This window comes from Engystomops pustulosus, chromosome 10, assembly GCF_040894005.1.
Source record: "Engystomops pustulosus chromosome 10, aEngPut4.maternal, whole genome shotgun sequence".
NCBI lineage: Eukaryota > Metazoa > Chordata > Amphibia > Anura > Leptodactylidae > Engystomops > Engystomops pustulosus.
Window position 1 is genome coordinate 21,969,514 of NC_092420.1, and position 19,575 is coordinate 21,989,088.

Genomic DNA, 19,575 nt, shown 5'->3' on the forward strand with positions numbered 1-19,575 from the left:
TTGAATGTTCTAAACAAAACTACAAATATGGGATAGAGCTGATATAATATGGAAGTTAAGTTGTTTAAAGGGGTTTGCCATGGAAATAAAATTAAACAAAATGTGCTTGCCTCCCAGATATTTTACTGACAAGGCTGCCCATCTTATCTTCTGGGGATGTCACTACAGGTTGTATAGAATCTGCCATAGGCTTTAGACCATGAATGAAGGCCACCCTGCTGGACCTCAAAGATCCTATGGCAGTTTCTACATGGCCCATTGTTCTCCATAAATAAGTTTGGATGTTCTTCACTAGCGCTGGATATTTTACTGTTAGGCTCCGCACCAGGAAAGTGATGGAGGATTTATCTTTTTAAGAGGGCTGGACTGTTTTACTTATTTCAATAAAATGAAAAACCCCTTTAAACAATGTTATCTTAAAGTACTGTAAAGTTGTCTATATAGGGAGTGACGGCAAAACATGTGTTGCTTCTTGCCAAATGCAACCGTTCAGATCTAAATGCATGTGCTTTTTGGCAGGGATAGTACCTTGCCTCAGTTGCAAGGTTGTAGATGGAAGTCGTTTGTTGGAGATTATTGCCTTACAGTGTTGGCATCTCCATTGTATGACACTCTGTATGACCAACGCCGGGTTACTGCACTGTGCACTAAAATGCAAGCTTGTCCTACTACAGACCGTGGTTTTCAATTTCTGTAAAAGAAATGAGCACAGGAAAAAGTCTAAATAAGTTTTCATTGCTGAAAAATTGGCTCATTTTTTGGTTTCTTACATCTGGTAGAGAATAGCACAATATGGCAGGATAGACTCTAGTATTTAAAAGTAATCTGTTTTTATGTATTTTCAATCTAGACAGGGGATTTTCATTTTTGGCTAGAAGCTAAATCTGTCCTGTGCCTCTGTAATGCAGAAGGGAAACCTCGGCCTCCCTGTGTGCTTACTTCCAAAGTTTAAGGCGTGTGGTCTTATGTTTCCGATCCGGGTCACTGACTCCTATAAGTCAGGGCTCATTCTCTTGTGCTCATGGATCCTTGGAATCTGCAGACAGGAAGGGAAATTTGTTACGCTATCTGTTGTTTAGAAATCTAAGTCTGACTTCTGCTGAGAATTTCGGGCTAGGTCAGGTGGATAAAGAACAATATTTTAATTATGTTTATCTAGAAATTTGTCTAATTTGATGGAATGGGTTACTTCACGATGACCCCTGTCCACATGCCTACTAGAGTGTCTAGTGAACCCATCAGGCATTGTACTTCATGGTGTCATGAACCAATTTTCCCACAGGCCGAGGTGCAAATTGGCATCTGTCAGGCTACAGGACTCCCCGGGCCTGGACCCCACTGCTAATGTAAGATATTTATGTATGTATTTTTTTTTTTTTTAAGGAGGAAATGCAGCAGTCCCATGACAAAGTACCGTAATTGAGTTCCAATGGGGGACAGTTTAGAAGTTACAAACAATATTCCACTGCCACTGCCTTGCTGTCTGGGATTTAAAAATTAAAGAGCCTCAGCATTGAGCCTTGCTAGATGTGTGCCCAGTGCCAAAACTACACCGTTGATCCTTTTTAGGACAACAGTAGTATCTCTGAAGCAAGTACCCAACTTTGAATTAAAGTGGTTTGCCACTTAAACATAACCGGTTAATGTTTAGTGTAATATCCATATTAAACTTGCCCTGTTAAAGTTTGTTTTGGGCCTCTTTGTTTTTTGACTTCCCGGGAAGACCTGTGTCCTGCTAACTCAAGCAATTGGTGTCATTACGGTCTGCATGCCCCATCCATCATAACCATATTGGTGATTGGAGTAGTGGATGTATCCACGCTCCCCTACACCATAAGAGTGAGCGTTTCCCTCCATCAACTGGTAACCAACAGAATAGGGCATTACAGGAAGTCCCTAGTTCTGCTTTCTCATGACCCACGACATCCATGTGTATTATATGTTCAAGGATTTGTAGAAAAAAGATGATTACACGTCATTAGTAATTATTTCAGCATTGATAAATCCAAAAATGCGGTTCGTATAAATATGGGCCTCTATTTCTCCACCTGTACCAGAAATGGGACACATTTAGCTTAAGAAATTGTGGAATTTTTATTTGTTGGAGAGCTTAACCAGATGACTGTACTCGAGGATCATCACAGCAGTTTGGCTTGTAATGTTCTTTGAGAAGTTTAAACCCAGACATGTATTAATCAGGCTTCATGTGGCTGACAGATTACCGCGGATAGCCTTCGGCTCCTCTCTGACTTTTTTTTTACTTGTACACCAAAACATCCATGGGAAACTATGGCGCAAGCAGCTGAATGGTTGCCATGCTCCCTGGGGTTTCCTCTTCTTGGAAACTTTTCTAAGCTTATTCTAACTGCAACTAATTAAAATATTGGGCCCAAAATGATGTCCTCAGATGTAAATGGCTACCTCCCTCTCTACAGAGGATTTAGTAGGTGGTTCTCAACCTTCCTAATGCAGCGACCCTTTACTACAGTTCCTCATTTTGAGGAACCATGAAATTATTTTTGTTTCTACTTCATAACTGTAATTTTGCTACTGTTATCAATCGTAATATTAGTCACAGCGATCTCCCCTGTAGCCAGTAGTCACAGCGCCTATCGCCAGTAGTCATAGCGAAGCCCCCCCAAGTTGCAGCCGCACCTACTATTGTACAGGCTGCTTCCTCGTCTGCTGCGTGATAGATGTAAAGCATGGCTTTATTTGAAATTCAAACCCATCATTTACAACTAAGAATAGAGCATTATATCCCCTGCATTACAATAAAATTAAAGGGGTTGTCCACTTTCATCAAATAATTTGATATTTGTTTTGTGTAATGAAAAGTTATACAATTTTTCAATATACTTTCTGTATCAATTCCTCAGCTTTCTAGATCTGTTGATGCTGTCATTCTATAGGAGGCTTCATTGTTCACTTCCTGTGGATAAGATATAGTCCCTGGTCATGTGATGTCACACAGGTGCACGGCTCGTTATATATCCCTGGTCATGTGATGTTACACAGGTGCACGGCTCGTTATATATCCCTGGTCATGTGATGTCACACAGGTGCACGGCCCGTTATATATCCCTGGTCATGTGATGTTACACAGGTGCACGGCTCGTTATATATCCCTGGTCATGTGATGTCACACAGGTGCACGGCTCGTTATATATCCCTGGTCATGTGATGTCACACAGGTGCACGGCCCGTTATATATCCCTGGTCATGTGATGTCACACAGGTGCACGGCTCGTTATATATCCCTGGTCATGTGATGTCACACAGGTGCACGGCCCGTTATATATCCCTGGTCATGTGATGTCACACAGGTGCATGGCTCGTTATATATCCCTGGTCATGTGATGTCACACAGGTGCACGGCCCGTTATATATCCCTGGTCATGTGATGTCACACAGGTGCACAGCTCGTTATATATCCCTGGTCATGTGATGTTACACAGGCGCATGACTCCTGTGTGACATCACATTCCCAAGGATATAATGAGCTGTGTGCGCCTGTGTGACCTCACATGACCAGGGATATATAACGAGCTGTGCACCTGTGTGGCATCACATGACCAGGGATATATAACGAGCTGTGCACCTGTGTGGCATCACATGAACAGGTATATAACGACTGTGCACCTGTGTGACATCACATGACCAGGGACCAGTTTTTATCCACAGAAGGTAAACTATGAAGCTTCCTGTGGAATGACTAGAAGCAGAGATCTAGAAAATTGTGAGAAATTGATACAGAAAGTATGAAATGAAAAATTGTTTGATAAAATTGTATAACTTTTCATTACACAAAAAAAAAATCAATTATTTACTGAAAGTGGAATGAATATTAGTATTTTTAATTTAAATATTAAACTTTTAAAGTATTAATTAAAATGTTGGGTACATAACAATATACCTTTTAGGCTCCTGGGGGTTATCCAGCAGGAAATACCAGGTATGGGCTCTGTATGTGTAATGAGGGAGGAAGGCCCGTGGCAAAGTAAAAAATAAAAGTACAACCATGTTGTGTCTGGACATGGCCCTAAGGTGCTATGTTAGAGCCTGCAACACTCCCAGGTTTTAGATGTCATAATAAATCCATCTGGTAACATCAGAGTGTGATGCTGCGTCCAGTGAAGCGCCACTTCCCCATGGCTTGTAAACTGCCTTTGAACTTTGTGTAAACTTTGTGAAACACTTGAGGTGTTGTGGCAGGTGTTGAATGGTGGGGAGACCAAAAGCTATTTATTGGGCAATAAAGCTGGAGGGGCTTTGAGACCATTGTTAGGCGAGATAGCAGGCAGATCCTTTATGTACATGAAAGAGAATAGAAAAAGAAATCCAGTCAGATTGTTAGTGCGACCACGATACTGCGCACAATAGCGCCATGTGCTGAATCGCCAACCTATCTTCCCTGCTTGATGTCTCATATAATGTGTCTCAGCTAATCTCATTAAAGATGATGCAAAACAAGATTTGAGTTGGTTGGTTCGCTTCTCCTGAAATCCACTCAATTTTTTAAACTAAGTTATATGATGCTTTGTCAACTTGCCATAAGGGGGAATGTGCTTTGGACATGCTCATATATTTGAAATGGGATCAACTTTCACGTGGCCACCAGCTATTCCTCCTGACTTTTTTCCATACACATGCACACTTGGCCCAGCTGAGCTTGCTGATATTCAGAGTTTCTGACCACAGCCATTGGGATTGAAACCAATGCTAGATGGTCAACTGGTCCCACCAAAATCCTTAGGTTTGGCTGATATTTGTCTACGTTAATAGCCACATTAAGGGATACAAGGTACATGTCGATGCTGTATAAGTGATACGAGGTACACATTGATGCTGTATACACGAGCCCATGAACTATCACACCATGTCTTGTCTAAAGATCATGGAACACCTGATGACCATGTATGATCTATAGTCCTACAGAGGAAATGAAGACCAGAAGTTCCTCAATCAGAGACAGACAATAGCTGACGTAAAGAACCGGACACATCAGGGATGGATTATGAAAAACCACTTGAAGAGGATCATTTATTCTTCTAGAGAATATAAAAGATTAAAAAGAATCAGGTGTTTGGGCCAGAATGTGCGGAGGTGCACCTTATTTAGGGTGTCTGTACGCCTATAATATACCACTTGGCTAAATCACATGTGGGACTACAGTGATCTCTGCCATGAATGATTGTTATAGGTGAACGTGTTGGACCAGTGGCTGAGCACGTACACTACCGCTTGGTTGTACGTGAGACACTCGCAGACCCCCATTCTAGTAATTGTGATGACTCCGAGTGGTCCGAACCCCAGAATCAAATGCTTATCTCCTATCATGTGTTTTTCCCAAATAGAGGGGAGTTCTCCACTGCCCGACCCCTTGCACCATAAAATACCCTAAATCTGCCTTCTGGTCTTCCCCATATTATATGAAAAGGAATATTCTGATGAGGTCAGAATAGGCCCGTTAACCATTGATCTGCTGGTAACCTGAAGATTTCTCAGGTTACATTATAGGTATGAAGACTCTGTCTCCTCCTGTCAACCACATTTTTCTTTCTCTGCTGCTCTTAAGGTTATTGCTTTATACAACCTAAGCCTCTTTTAAATGTGACTTAAAGCGAGACAAGTGCTTACCCCGGTGGCACGCACAGAGATGTCAGAGTAGGTTTTGTCTTTTGAAGTTCCTCCCCGTGCAGTGGCCCTTGTTCCCTACACCTGTGTAGTGCATTGTGCGGCGGAGACCCGTGATAACATCTGTATGTTGTGCCGATGGTTTCCTTTGCACGCACATGGGATGAACGCACGCGTGTTTGTTCAGACATCTCTCATCTTGGGCAGCCATGGAATTTCTAACTCTTTCCATGCTGGAAGGGAATGTGGGGCAGGTCATGGATTCCAGGATGTGGGGCCAGTCTAGACCTGAGGTGGTTAAATTAGTGCCCCCCCCCCCCCCTCACGAAACCACCTTGTCACGCAAATGTGCTAACACGCTAAGACGGTGCTACTTATCATAAGTACACAAGTACGCAAGTCACTGACTGTTATCATTGTGCCTCATACTAGCATGACAGTGAATGGAAATTATTAGAACAATTACTTTTGTATTGTGTTTATACATACAGCAGAGATGAGGAAGTCATTTGCTTAAAGGGAACCTGTTAACAGACTACTAGTCTCCTCGGGTTGGGGGATAGAATTTCCTCCTTATGTGGGATCTCACCCATTGACCTGTAAAAGAAGCAGAGAAGAGTCAAGTTTAGAGGCTACAGGTGGTGTCACTTTAGACGCCCCTATTCACGGTTTTGTAGTACCTATAAATGTGATGTCATGTAAGAGCCATCTTTTCTTGCACCGGGCTTGTGGTTCTGTGAGTTACAGAACCAGAGATGCAGCCTTTTTTTATTTTCTGCATCTCGAACTTCCAACTATGTCATTTTAGATGCCTGAATCTCTGGTTTCGTAGCCACAAGCCTAATGTGATCTGAAAGGTATTTTGTATTTTTAATATGCCTCCTAAAAGCATCTTTCTAGGTACTACAGAGCCGAAGACGTGGGCATCTGAATGGCTCTCGCTCTACAGCTTCAAAGCTTGACTCGTCTCGGGCATATTGTATTCCTTAGGATTTTGAGAACTTGTTTGTGCACAAAAGCCATAAAGTCGAATGGGCTCAAGCTGCAGTGCCAAACAAGTCTGCAGCTACATGCATGCTTCTGCCTGTGGATTAAAGCAGACTCCATGAAATGTACGTCAAATGACAGACCGTACCCGTGCTTTATTTTAAGGGCTATTCTGGTCATTTTGAAGTTGTCTCCTTTTTACAGCATTGAGAGGGACTTGCTGATCCGAGAGGTCCAACTGATTACAAGAATGGGGGACCCCTGAACCCCTAAATAAATGGTGAAGTCGGTCACTTTTGTGCAACCCCTGCATTCATTCACTAGGAGACTGCACTTTTCTTTGTCACTTTGAAGTAAACTTGTATATTCTATTACTATATGTGTATGTATATAGTCAAGAATTTGACATAGAAAGCATGGTAATCTGTCTCCTTTCCCTCTGTCGGCCTGTTAACAGCTTGGTCCAGGGATGTTTAGATGATGATCTCCTACAACGTTGTAGTCATTTGATAGGCCTGGCTACTGAATGGGGCTTTATCAATTGGGTATCTATGTGTTTATAATCATTCAGTCCAGGGATTGAGTGGCTCAAAGCTTGGTAATACTGCAGCTGCATTCTTTAACTGAATTAATATATATATTTTTTTTCTTTCTTTTTATAAATACAATGTGATTTTGACTTGAATAGTGAAAAAAAAACAATATTGAGTCTGAACTGTTGGCCCCAAAGTAGATATTCTAAACTCTTGATATTGGAACAATCTGTGTATTTATTATAGTACTTTATTACTATACGTAGTGTTGAGACTAGTTGTCTTACCGAATGTGAGATGTCTTCCAGAAACCAATCCTCTAATTAAGAGCCGCAAGGGGAACCCAATGCCTGACTGGAAGGCAGATTGCATAGAAGCATGGCTTCATCAGACTAGTGGCTGTGCCTGATACTACATCCAGCTCAGTTCGATTTGCTGTAACTGGAACATCGTGCAGACCCTTTTATGGAGGAGAGGGGGCAAAGTGGTCTTTAGATTCCCCCTTTAATTTAAGGGCATGTCTCCAGTATTTAAAGGGGTTGTACAGTCAAGTTATTTCCTACCCCCAGTTGCTGGATTTTCACAGATCACGGTCCCCAATAGAATAAATCGGTAGGTCGGGCATGTGCTCTGCCACTATTCACGGCCTATGGCATTGGTGCGAACCTATGGCACGGGTGCCAGGGGTGGCACTCTTAGTCCTCTCTTTGGGCACTTAGGCTGTGACCCCCCCCCCCCCCCAGCACAGAATTTGCCAGACAGAATCAAAGAAATCCAGTTAAGGTGGCTCCTCCTCAGCTGCCTGGGAATACAAGAGGAGGAAGAAGGTGTTGACTATCACTACAGCTTCTTTTCCAAGCCCCTGCAATGATTCTTCTCAAGCTACTGCCTTCAAGCTCAGCCTTTGAATCTGCCTCATGTGAAATTGACTCAGTTCATAGATTTCCAACATGCGAAGCCTATTGAAATGTGTTCTCGAAAAACCAGAACACCCCTTTGTATTGCAGACCCAGGCATGGTTCTGACACCGGAACACCTGAGGCAGCTGTGTGCAGATCTCCATAAATGTGAGGACGCTCCTAGACGGCTACTTTAGTGTTAATGATTGTGCACTAGAGGAAGTTCCTGTTATATGGTGAAACAGATGGCTCCGCACTAATATCGCCCCAGGCACATACTCTCCTACAGATCCCCTAAATAAAGGTGGCAGCGAGATCCTTTGTTGGTTTATGTGTTTTAGCCTGCATATAAATGATGGCTTGTAACATCTCTGTATACATAATACTCGTGGAGAACAAAGACGTCCTCTCTGCGGCTCTTATTTGCTTTATGTTGGATCGCAGTTTCTTTGACAAACTTTGTATAAGGCATCAAAACTTTTTCTTTCAAAATGACCTTTTAATAAGTTTTTAGCCTAATGAGCGTCATTATGATTTTCTCATTTTATAAACGTGTTTCATATACGTTTATGGCTAGGTGATGTGATGGCCCCATGTTGGTTAAAGGTTTTCCAGTCTGTTTTAATTATGGCTTTTTAATGGGCGCGGGCCCCTCTGAAGTCTGTGACTGACAAATGAAGCTGGCATATGTACTAATGAGGCACTAAAACATTACGGGGGTCGTGTACTTGGAGTGTCTGAATGACGCCGCAGAAAATGGCAAAATCTGTGATATAGGTTAAGGTATGTAACACTTTGTAAAGTAGCTGCAGGGGAGGAGCGTAGGGGGTTATAATGGATTAATAAATCTCATTATACTCAGGCAAAATTCTTTTGAAATGGCGGAGACATAGGTCTTTTATAGCAAAAGTCTAACTCTTGTGTCACGAGATGTTATCCCCCTTTAGATTTGATTAAATATAAACTCATAAATCCACTTTGCAACTGTTTTGCCCTATGAGTCTGGAGGGACTTGATAACTTTTATCCATAACGTGTGTGCTTCCCTAGTATTTGATATGGAGTGAACCTATGGCACAGGTGCCAGAGGCGGCACTCAGAGCCCTTTCTGTGGGCACCTGGGCCATCACCCCAGCACTCCAGACAGGATTCAAAGAATCTTCCTGCAGTTCCAAGCAACTTAAAAGATGCTGCTTTCAGTCAAATATTTAAAGTGACACTTACTTCGCTACTTGGGTATGTACCAAGAGGGAGAATGAGTAGACAGGACCGAATTATCTTTGGAAGACCACCTGCTGGCCCCAAATTTCTGTGTACAGAGGGACACTGACAAGAAGCTAAAATGATGCAAATTTTCCATCTTGTCCTCAGGAGGCCAATATGATCGAAAGTTTTTGAAGAAGAGGGAGCAATAAGTTACTGCTTTAATTTTTGGTTGGCACCTCGCAGTAAATAAGGGGGGTTTTGGGTTGCAGTTTGGGCACTTGGCCGCTGAAAGGTTCGCCATCACTGATATAGAGGATGCACTTTTGATAGCCGTTGACTTTGCAGCGTTCTAGAACAACCCTTCATGTATGAGTGTATACTGTATATGGTTCCATTACTCATTTAGTTTAAATCTTTGCGTTCTCTAATATTTTCTTTTTTTTTTTTAATCCATAGGGGGCTTCTGTGAATAAGAACAATGGACAACCCAATGTCACATTCCGATACGACAGTAAGTTTAACATAGGTGTTCCCTATAAATGTGGATTTTTAATAATAGAAACATAATGGGTGTTCTCGAAGAATGTAACCTCTCTTCCAAGGTCAGCAAGGATAACAGCCACTTCAAATTGGGTAATAAGGGTCCTTCCGCTGTGTCACTAGGCTCACCTTTATTAGCATTATGGGGCATCGTGCTGGCCCCTTTGTTCCCATCTTCAAGGCCATGGTTAGGAGGAGTTCATGATTAAGTTTTTAATGAAGTGTAAGGGCATATTCATGACCACTGCTCCATCAAAATCTGTGGCATTGCTGGACCAGAACTGTGCTTATCCGATACATTCTTTTGGCTGTAATACCCCTTTAAGTAGACACTCACAGGTTTTGAATCCTCTAAACCACTGCCCCTCCAACCGCTAAAATTGATTTGTCTGTGGCAAAAGATTATTCTACTCTGCTTATTTCCAAATGGATTTGGAGGTAAAAGGGTGATATTTCACATAAGAGTGAATTCCAGGGAATTTCATACCTTGCTAGTAGTTTGGTGGTAAAAACTGGTGACATGTTCCCTTTTAAAGGGGTTCTCCTGTGACTTACAAGTTAGCCCCTATACACAGTATAGGGGCTAACTTGTTGATCAGTAGGGATATCCATGATGCTACCCCCACAGATCACGACCCTCGTCATAGCCCGAGACGGAGAGCAGTCAGTCACGCATCTGCCGGCTGCTCTATCCATCTCTAGGGCGCTGATGGATATTGCTCAGTATGGCATTTGGCAATCTCCAACAGCGACCTAGAGACGAAGAGAGTAGCCGGCGCATGAGCGGCTGGCTGATCTCTATCTCAGGCTACAATGGGGGTGTAACGGACCCCTGTTCTCAGGATCCAGGGGGTCCTATCACTGAGACCCCCACCAATTGGCAAGTTGGTCCCCTACCCTGCGGATAGGGGCTAACTTGTATATTGCTGGAGAACCACTTTAAGCGATCCACTATTTATTGTCGATGAGGTAATGAGTTGCAATGTTGGACTACAAAATTTCCGACAAGCAGCAAAATGATCGTGAAAGACCAAAACTAATGTGATTCATCCTGCAGAACATGTGTCATCAGAAATCTCATGTGTGAGCAGCTGTGGTAAAGGTGGAGCTCCTTGCTATTGACTGGACTGTACACCGCAGTGCGCAAACATATATAATGGCATGTTGACATTTTTAACAGTTCAGTTCATGTTTTTTTTTTAATGATTTATTATGGTAAAATCTACAGTTTCACATTTGTTCTTTTTTTGTCACATCCTATCTATAAAACCTTTAAATAGAAGGAAATTTACCGAGTAAAGTGCAACGGGAGACATTGTTTATCTATGTTTTAAAACCTTAAATGACATCTACCACCAGGATGAAGGATTGTAAACCAAGTGCACTAACATGTTGGCAGCATCTGTTCTTCTTTAAGTTTTGTATGCCATTATTTTTAAAAAAGACTTTAAAAATTATGCAAATGAGCCTGAGGGGCGCCAAGTTCCATTAACACCTATGGAGCCTGGAGCACCTCAGGCTCACTTGCATAATTTTAAAAGCATTTTTTGTAAAAACCAGGAAGCTAAAAGTAGTGGGAGGGCACACCATAGGGGGGCACACACCAGTATGCAGGGGCGGACTTGGTTAAGTATATACAATCTTGTATTCACTATTATCCATTTCTCCTATCAGACTGCACCATCAATTCTGGAGGGAAACACCTGATAGCCGACATGCAGAACATAACCATCAGTCAATTCTCCTGCAATGACCAGGTGGCCATATCTGTCATGTGGACACCCAGTTCTACAGGTAGGTCATTTAAACCTGTGAAATGTGTGCCGTGTATCATCCTTCTAGTGAAATGGGACTGAGAAACTACATTTTATATGTAAATTACCATATGATTCCTTTAATCCAGCATCTGACAGTAAATTTTGAGAATTTGGAGCTTGTTCACACCACAGAATTGATGCATAACCAACAGTCTCCTAGGGCCCAAAGTAAAAGAATGTGATGAAATGACAGCAAAATCCCAATTTTTAGTTGCATTCTTTAGTTCGGGCTGGCATCTCGGAGTATAACATATACTATAAATCTATTCAGTATGAGAAACTAAAAATCTAGAATATATTCTAATCCAGGAGTTATCGGGTCTGGCTAATGCTTGATTACCACTACATTACTGTACATGAATCCCCATAATGTATACAAATGATACATTCCAGCCACAACCAAATATGGGCGCTTAGTGTTATGACTGCGGTACAAAAAATTTATAGTTTAATTTATAGTTTCTTTACATAAGATACTATGTAGAGTTTCGTACTGTAACTTCTAACAGAAGGAAAGATGTTTTATGCTGTGTATATAAAATCTGTAGTGTATCATATTTGTGACATGCGTTCTCCTGGAAATTATAAATTTGTGGCCATGCAAAGGGGTTAAACTCGGAATATGAGGAGGGGAAACTAGTTTCATATTGTGTTTTATTAGGTTTAGTGTTTGAAAATTGGATGGGATTAAAATATTAGGAAAATTGTTAACCTCACTGGCTGGAATATTTCCGATATTTAGGAATAGATGTCAACTTTTTGAATGTTTTATTGTAAAGGCAATTTGCATATTTGTGCTTGAAGGGGTTTTCTTGTGTCAACCTACCGTATATACTCGAATATAAGCCGACCCGAGTATAAGTCGAGACCCCTAATTTTACCACCAAAAACTGGGAAAACCTATTGACTCGAGTGTAAGCCGAGGGTGGGAAATGCATTGGTCACAGACCCAGCCAAGTATATAGCCAGCCAGCCCCCTATGGTATACAGCCTGCCCCCCAGTGGTATACAGCCTGCCCCCCAGTGGTATACAGCCAGTAGTTTTAATTATTTTTTTTACAAGTATTGACTCGTGTATAAGCCAAGGGGACTTTTTTAAAGCATTTTTTGTTGTTTGCTGTTCTCAGCAGTTGGGGGGGGGGGGAATGACAATGGAATAACGAGTAGACAACTCTTCTCTCTATAGTGGTCAGACCTGTAATTCTGAAAATATGCACATTTAGTTTACTTTTGAAATGTGATCACAATGCTGAAGTGGTCCCCTTTAAAGGGCATCTACCACCAGGATGAAGGACTGTATGCAAATGAGTCTGAGGGGCTCCATAGGTGTTAATGGGGGCCTGGAGCCCCTCAGGCTCATTTGCATACAGTCCTTCATCCTGGTGGTAGATGTCCTTTAAGGACAGTTTAGTTTTGGAGGCCACACTAGAAAAATAGAAGCTAGGCTTGTGCAGTGATGCATAAGGGTTTAGACTGGAGAGACATAAACTGTGCGTGTCCTGCCAAAATACACATTGCTGTTTTCCTTGGCTACCTTAATGCGGAAGCTGTCTGCCCTTTCATCTTCATTTTTGTTGTGTAGCATTTACAGGTAAACTGTGTGCATTTATCAGGTGATGTGGGCAAAAGTCTGGGGGGCTTCTTGCAGAGCCCTGGCTGTCGGTGTCACCACCAAATTCCCCCTGCACCATGCTGGTTTCCTGCCTCATTGGCTACTCTTGCTATAGTCTTAGTTTCTGGGTAATCCCTGACCCGGATTTAAAGGATTTTTTTTTCAGCGTTAAAATACAAGAGCCCCTACACTAAGGATGGAGTGCGGTTGGGTTGGGACATATGCAACTGCAGCTTTTCTTACAATTTTCAACAGCTGCCTTCAATAGTAGTTATTGGAGCAGCAGGACACAAGCTCAACCTGCTGGTCCATTTAATTACTGAGAATCGGCCTCCTATTCAGGAAATAATTAGGGTCCTAGAAGCTGGACCCTCTCCTTCTTTCTGTGGACAATAATACAACCCCTTAAATGAAATCTTCCACCAGGATCAAGGATTGTAAACGAAGCACAATGACATGCTGGTGTGTGCTGCATCAGCTCTTCTTTTTAGCTCCTTTATAACCTGGTTATTAAAAAAAGCTTGTAAAATTATGCAGATGAGCCTCAGGGGCTCTATAGTTTAACTGCCCGCCTCATCCCTTTCCGCCCAATATTACTTGGAAGGGAGGTGTGTATAATTAACTGACAACGGAACCCAGAGCCCTGAAAAAAACTTTCTGTAAAAACCCAGGCATTAAGAGCTAAATGTAGAGCCCATCCTGCAAGAGGGGGCACACACCAGCATATAAGTGTGTGTTTTGTGTACAATCCTTGATCCTGGTGGTAGACTTCCTTAAAACAAAAAAAAAAGTCTTTATAAGGAGCGGTGGAATTCAAGGGAACTCTGATTGCAACATTTGTATTTAAAGTGGTTCCGATTTATGTTTGTCGCGGAGAGGTAACAGAATAAGCAGAGTATCAGGACAGCTTTTCTTGGTTTTCCTAAGAAAATAGCAGATCCATTTAGTGTTCAGCGGTGAAGAGCCAAACTGAAATTGTTGAGCGTTGTCCAAGACACACAAGACAATCTATACCTTGGGAGCGTCGTCCTGAGTGCAGCGCAGACCTGCCCCTAACACTGTCTGCTTCCCCGACATTGTTCATCGTGCAGGGAGAGGCTCGATCTCTATAATCTAGAGTGTAAACCAAATTTATAAATCATAAAAACCTCTGCCAGATTTGTGGTTTGTCTCTCTTTTTTTGTAGCACAGGGATATAAAACAGTTGCAACCCTGGCCACTTCTGTGTTTGGTCATCGACAGTGAACTCATCCGCAACCGTATTATACTTTTTGAATAAAAGGGAAAAAAAAGAGGGGGGGGGGGTGCTTTTGTTTGAAGGAAAAGGGGAAAAAGTGTGTGTTGTATTTTCCAGGCATAGAGTATCTGAAAGGTTTTCGCATTATTCTGGAGGAGCTGAAATCCGAGGGGCGAATGTGTCAGCAGATGGTGCTCAAGGACCCCAAGCAGCTGAATTCCAGTTTTAAAAAAGTTGTAAGTGATGTCAAATCTTTCCTCCCTCTTTTATATGAATGTGAGATTTGTAAGCGTAGGAACAGATAATATTTTGGTCGTCATAAGAAGTGTTAATTTCGGGTTTTCTTCTGACCAGACAAATCTCTCTGCACAGGTTATGGAGACTCAGCCATTTATGAATCTAAAGTTTGAAACAGATTATTTTGTCAAGATCGTCCCCTTCCCCTCCATTAAGAATGAGAGCAACTACCATCCGTTTTTCTTCAGAACACGGAGTAAGTTATGTTTTTAGTTATTGCAATATATTACTTTTTGCCAGTATAGAAGTCTGATACCCTATTCGAGATAAAGCATTGTGCCCTGCCCTGACAGTAGGTGGCAGCATTCCAGAAATATATAGGCTCCATTTTGCAACGGAAGTAAATTGAGGTTGCCTTTCGTCTCTTCTCATAACCAGTATTTAATATATTTTTTTTTTCAGATTTAAATGGTCTTTGGCTTCTACCAAGGATTCTTAAAAATGTGAATAATGAAAGAATATATCCATTAACTACTAGCGAGTTTTTTTTTTTTTTTTCCCTGCAGCCAAATCATAGAAATTTGGGCTGCAATAACCTTACACTGCCACTACACTAAGAATCTTTTGGGAAGCTTCTAATTCTCAGACTTCCACCAATTAGTTTTTAATGACGAGTCATCAATATTTTTACACTGGAAACTATTTGAGGGAAGTTGGTCAACTACATTAGAGAAATGTTAGCCATGTCTGCCAATTTTGTCTGACCAACTCTTGCTTGATCACACATTTTGGGTGAAAATATGACCAGGCTTTTTTGACTTTTGCTCTCAAAAGAGGTGAGCGCTTACTAGCAGAAGTTTCACCCTCTAAGTATCCGAAAGAAGAAAATGTATGCTTAGCGGAGACCAGTGACCATGTGTTTGGATGGTCAGATGGGATAGCAGTTGGATATATGGAATAACCAACTCTAGTTATGAATATTTATGGGAAATTGTTGTCATTGCTCCTCCTACAGGGGTTACCTTGGGCAACTTCAGTACAGCCAATAGGCCACCCCTTTAATGCACTGTAATTGGTGATCTGGTAACGAGTTTATGGAGCAGGGCACTGCAGACCGGAAGACATTCTTCTCTTAGATTTCTCTTCTCTCTAAAGTGTTCAGGTGTCTGGCAGCACACACCATAGACCTGGAGCATGAGGCTGGAAAGCAGATTGCCAGAATTCTTCTCCATGGCTGCATTCCAAATATGATGGCTCAATCTTTCCATACGGAAAAGAGAAAGCACTTGGCCACTTCTCCACCCCTGCTCTGATCTTCTAATATCCCTTATTCTATTTCACTACTGGAATAAAGCTCATACAGTCGTGTATACAGCCATATATAGCCTATTTGTCTAGCTCCAGACACTGTAGTCCGGATATAGAGGACTTGTCTATAACACTGCCATTCCTAATCCAGACATTTTTAGGAGTGATCCAAATGATGGCAAATGGTTATTTCTGAATACATAGTTGTAAATGAGGAATCTGCAAACACAAAAACGAAATGTCGGTATAGTAATTGTGTTCTACGCAACGCAAAGAGACAAATTTGGCTACTAGGGATCTAATGTTTGCCTTTGGAAAACTAAATGTTGCATCTGCCGGATTACAGAATGTGAAAATAGACTTTAAATCACTCGAAGGATTCTGTTACTTTAGACCAGTGGTGGCGAACCTATGGCACGGGTGCCAGAGGTGGCACTAAGAGCTCTTTCTATGGGCACTCAGGCCATCACCCCAGGACAGAGTTCACCAAACTCTTCCAATCTTCCTGCAGTCCCAGGCAAATTAAGAGATGCAGCTTTCAGTGCTATTCGACACTTCGTTGGCTGTTTGGAACTGCGGGAAAAGTGAGGTTTTGAAAGAACTACATTATCTTTGGAGGTTACCATTGTTCCTTTACAGAAAGACCCTGGAGAGAAGCTACATTTGCCCTCCTTCTTTTAACTGGTGACAATAAGTTACTGCTTAAAATTTCATGTTGGCACTTCACAGTAAATAAGTGGATTTCGGTTGTAGTTTGGGCACTCGGTCTCTGAAAGGTTCCCCACCACTGCTCTAGAAAGAGAACCAAATTTGCTGTAACACGCTTATAATAATAAGATCTTCAAATTTGGAATAATCTTCTATATTAACCCTATGATTCTCTTTACAGCATGTGAAACCTTACTACAACCGGACAATCTAACCTGCAGACCATGTAAGTAATCTTTGGGTTTGGCCTCCATTTCCCTTGGAAATGTCCCTTCACGATCTAGAAGAACTTATTATTATATTCCCCATTCTTCACGTAGATTGGAAGCCAAAGAACGTGAATGTCACCCAGCAAGGTGTGAACATGCAGGTCTCCTTTGACCACGCGCCCCATAACTTCGGTTTCAACGCCTATTACGTCAACTACAGGATGAAACACGATGCTTCTTTTAAACAGAAGATCTGCAGACAGGTACATTTCTGCAACATGCAATTTATTTTTTTCTATGTGTACAGCTACATTAGTCATTGTCTCCTGTGCTCTATATAGACTGGTAATGGACTTGCGGCATGGCTCCTAGGATGAGCCGTATTCGGAAGTTGATAACATAGGGTGGGGTACCCCTTTAATCCGGGGTTTACTTATTGCATCCTACTGCTGTGAGATGATTAACTGGACAGAAAGGATGTTGCTTGACGAGAAGCAAAGTTCTGGGCTCCCTGCCGAGATTCTTTGCTGGCGGAGTTATCATCGCTGTCTTGTGTGTGTTGGACGCTGACGCTATTTGCACAGTTAAATGCTCTAAGGCATTGCTAGGACGCACTCCAATCTGCGTCAGCAGCGTATAAAACTTGCAGCCTCCGTCAGCCCACGGCCGGTTCCATGAATGAGGAGCATTCCATACTTTCTTTGGCAGAATTACGGCGTTGAAAGTACCAAGCGCCATTCCCTCCAGGTTTATGTCTGTGAGCAGAAAGTGTGAAGTATTTTATTGCTTGTATTTTGTTGAGCGTAAGCAGAGTGTTCTGCTCTTCCTTTTGTGGTTTGGAGGATCTTGGTCAATAGTAGAAAGTGTCACTGAGCTTCTGATTAACAGGATCTGGGTCGTCACTCATGCAAATGATTAGGAATGGGCAGTATTATAATATCGGCTGTGATCGACGGACTATCTTGGATGCGTTGTCTGAGTTACTGATGCATTTCGAGGACTCGTTGCAGCTTAGCTGAAATTAACTTGTTGCTTGCTAATGATTTTAGAATGTGTGCTCTATCCTGATCGTGGCTAGTATGTTACAACATGATTGAAGTATAGCTGCGCCGTGTTTGAACTACAACTTGCAATGATTTCAGTTTTGGAGAACTGGTTGGTTTTGGAAGTGCAGCGTTTAGTTGGATTGTGTTTTTAGGACCACTGGCACCTTCTTGCTCTGTTAACTTGTATCATAGACAGGGTGGTTTCATACTATTAATGGTGAAAATAAGATACTTTTGCGCTTACTATTAACTGTAACACATTGTCATCGATTTTGTTTTAGGTTCAAAATACAGACTACACAAACTGTCTGCTCCAGAACGTGTCTCCTGGGGATTATGTCATCGAGGTAATATGTCTGCATACTTTTACTGTGTCCATCAGCTCCTGCTGCTGCATTGGACTTTGTTACTTTTTGTCACTGTTAAGGAATGTTACCATTCTTGCCATGTCTGATTTAGTAAATTCTTGTATCCCCCATTGGAGTGTCTATTCTTTCATCTTGGGTCTGTTCCTCTGTTGTTACTCCTAGAAATTTGCAACTGGGTGCTACCAGCTAGTGGAGTGTCCTTGCACAGTCTCTCAATGCAAAATATGGTAACACCAAGCTTACAAAGAATTCCAGTGTTGCCAGGAGGAATAACAAAGCAACAGGGCAGTTTATAATAAGGCAGTGCAAGCATTTACTCCCCGGATGGGTGACTGGTCTTCATTATAGATCACTTATAAGGTATTAAAAAGATTTAATTCTTGCATTCAAATATATTTAATTTGATTAGTGCAGCACGGCAGCTCAGTGGTTAGCACTACAGCCGTGCAGCGTTTGGGACCTGCGTTCAAGTCCGATTCAGGTCAACATCTGCAAAGAGTTTGTATTTCCTCTCCATGTTTGTGTGGGTTTCCTCTGGTTTCTTCCCACACTCCAAAACATACTGGTAGGTTGATTAGATTGTGAGCCCCATGGAGCAGGGACCGATTTGGCAAGCTCTGTGTAGCGCTGCGTAATCTGTGTGTGCTATATAAATAAAGTTCTATACTGCTCTTTGACAGTATAGAAAAATGTTTGTGTCTTACTCTAAGCAGCCATTAGGAGGTGCTGCACTACTGCAATTTGATTTCATTGATGGTGAGACTAAAATATGCAATGTTGGAGAATTGGGGTATTATAAAGGGTTTTTTTTTTTTGTTTTTTTTTGTAAGTATAGAGTTTACTGTACAGATTTATTTGCAAGAATTAAATATATTGTTATAGGGAAAGAAGTCTTAACACTTTTGTATTTTTTTGTATTTTTTTTTTTTTTAATCTCTTTACAGCTCCTTGATGACACCAACACAACACGACGCTCCATGCACTACTCTCTAAAACCAGGTATATTACTTTATACTACACATGCTGTCAAAATTTAAATAAATACAGATATACAGTGCTCGCTGGATGTGTCCCATGTGCTCAACCATATCAGTTCTTAAAGGGTTTACAATATTTAAAATAGTGCTTCAGCCTGTTTGCTCAACAAACTGAGCACCATACGTTGAATAGTGTCTTTGTTGGGTATTGGAGCTCAACTCTATTCACTTAACAGGGTTGCACTTCAGTCCCAT

The 19,575-nt window shown here is 41.7% G+C and overlaps 1 protein-coding gene across 1 annotated transcript in view; it reads left to right on the forward strand.

The window, feature by feature from the left end:
• IL17RD (interleukin 17 receptor D) overlaps positions 1–19,575 on the forward strand; it is a 51,430-nt gene that overhangs the window by 24,919 nt on the left and 6,936 nt on the right. Inside the window, exons 2-9 of the mRNA XM_072126887.1 lie at positions 9,718–9,772; positions 11,476–11,595; positions 14,585–14,703; positions 14,840–14,960; positions 16,902–16,946; positions 17,041–17,192; positions 18,257–18,322; positions 19,288–19,342. Coding sequence (XP_071982988.1) covers positions 9,718–9,772; positions 11,476–11,595; positions 14,585–14,703; positions 14,840–14,960; positions 16,902–16,946; positions 17,041–17,192; positions 18,257–18,322; positions 19,288–19,342 — 733 coding nt within the window. The remainder of the gene's footprint in view (positions 1–9,717; positions 9,773–11,475; positions 11,596–14,584; positions 14,704–14,839; positions 14,961–16,901; positions 16,947–17,040; positions 17,193–18,256; positions 18,323–19,287; positions 19,343–19,575) is intronic.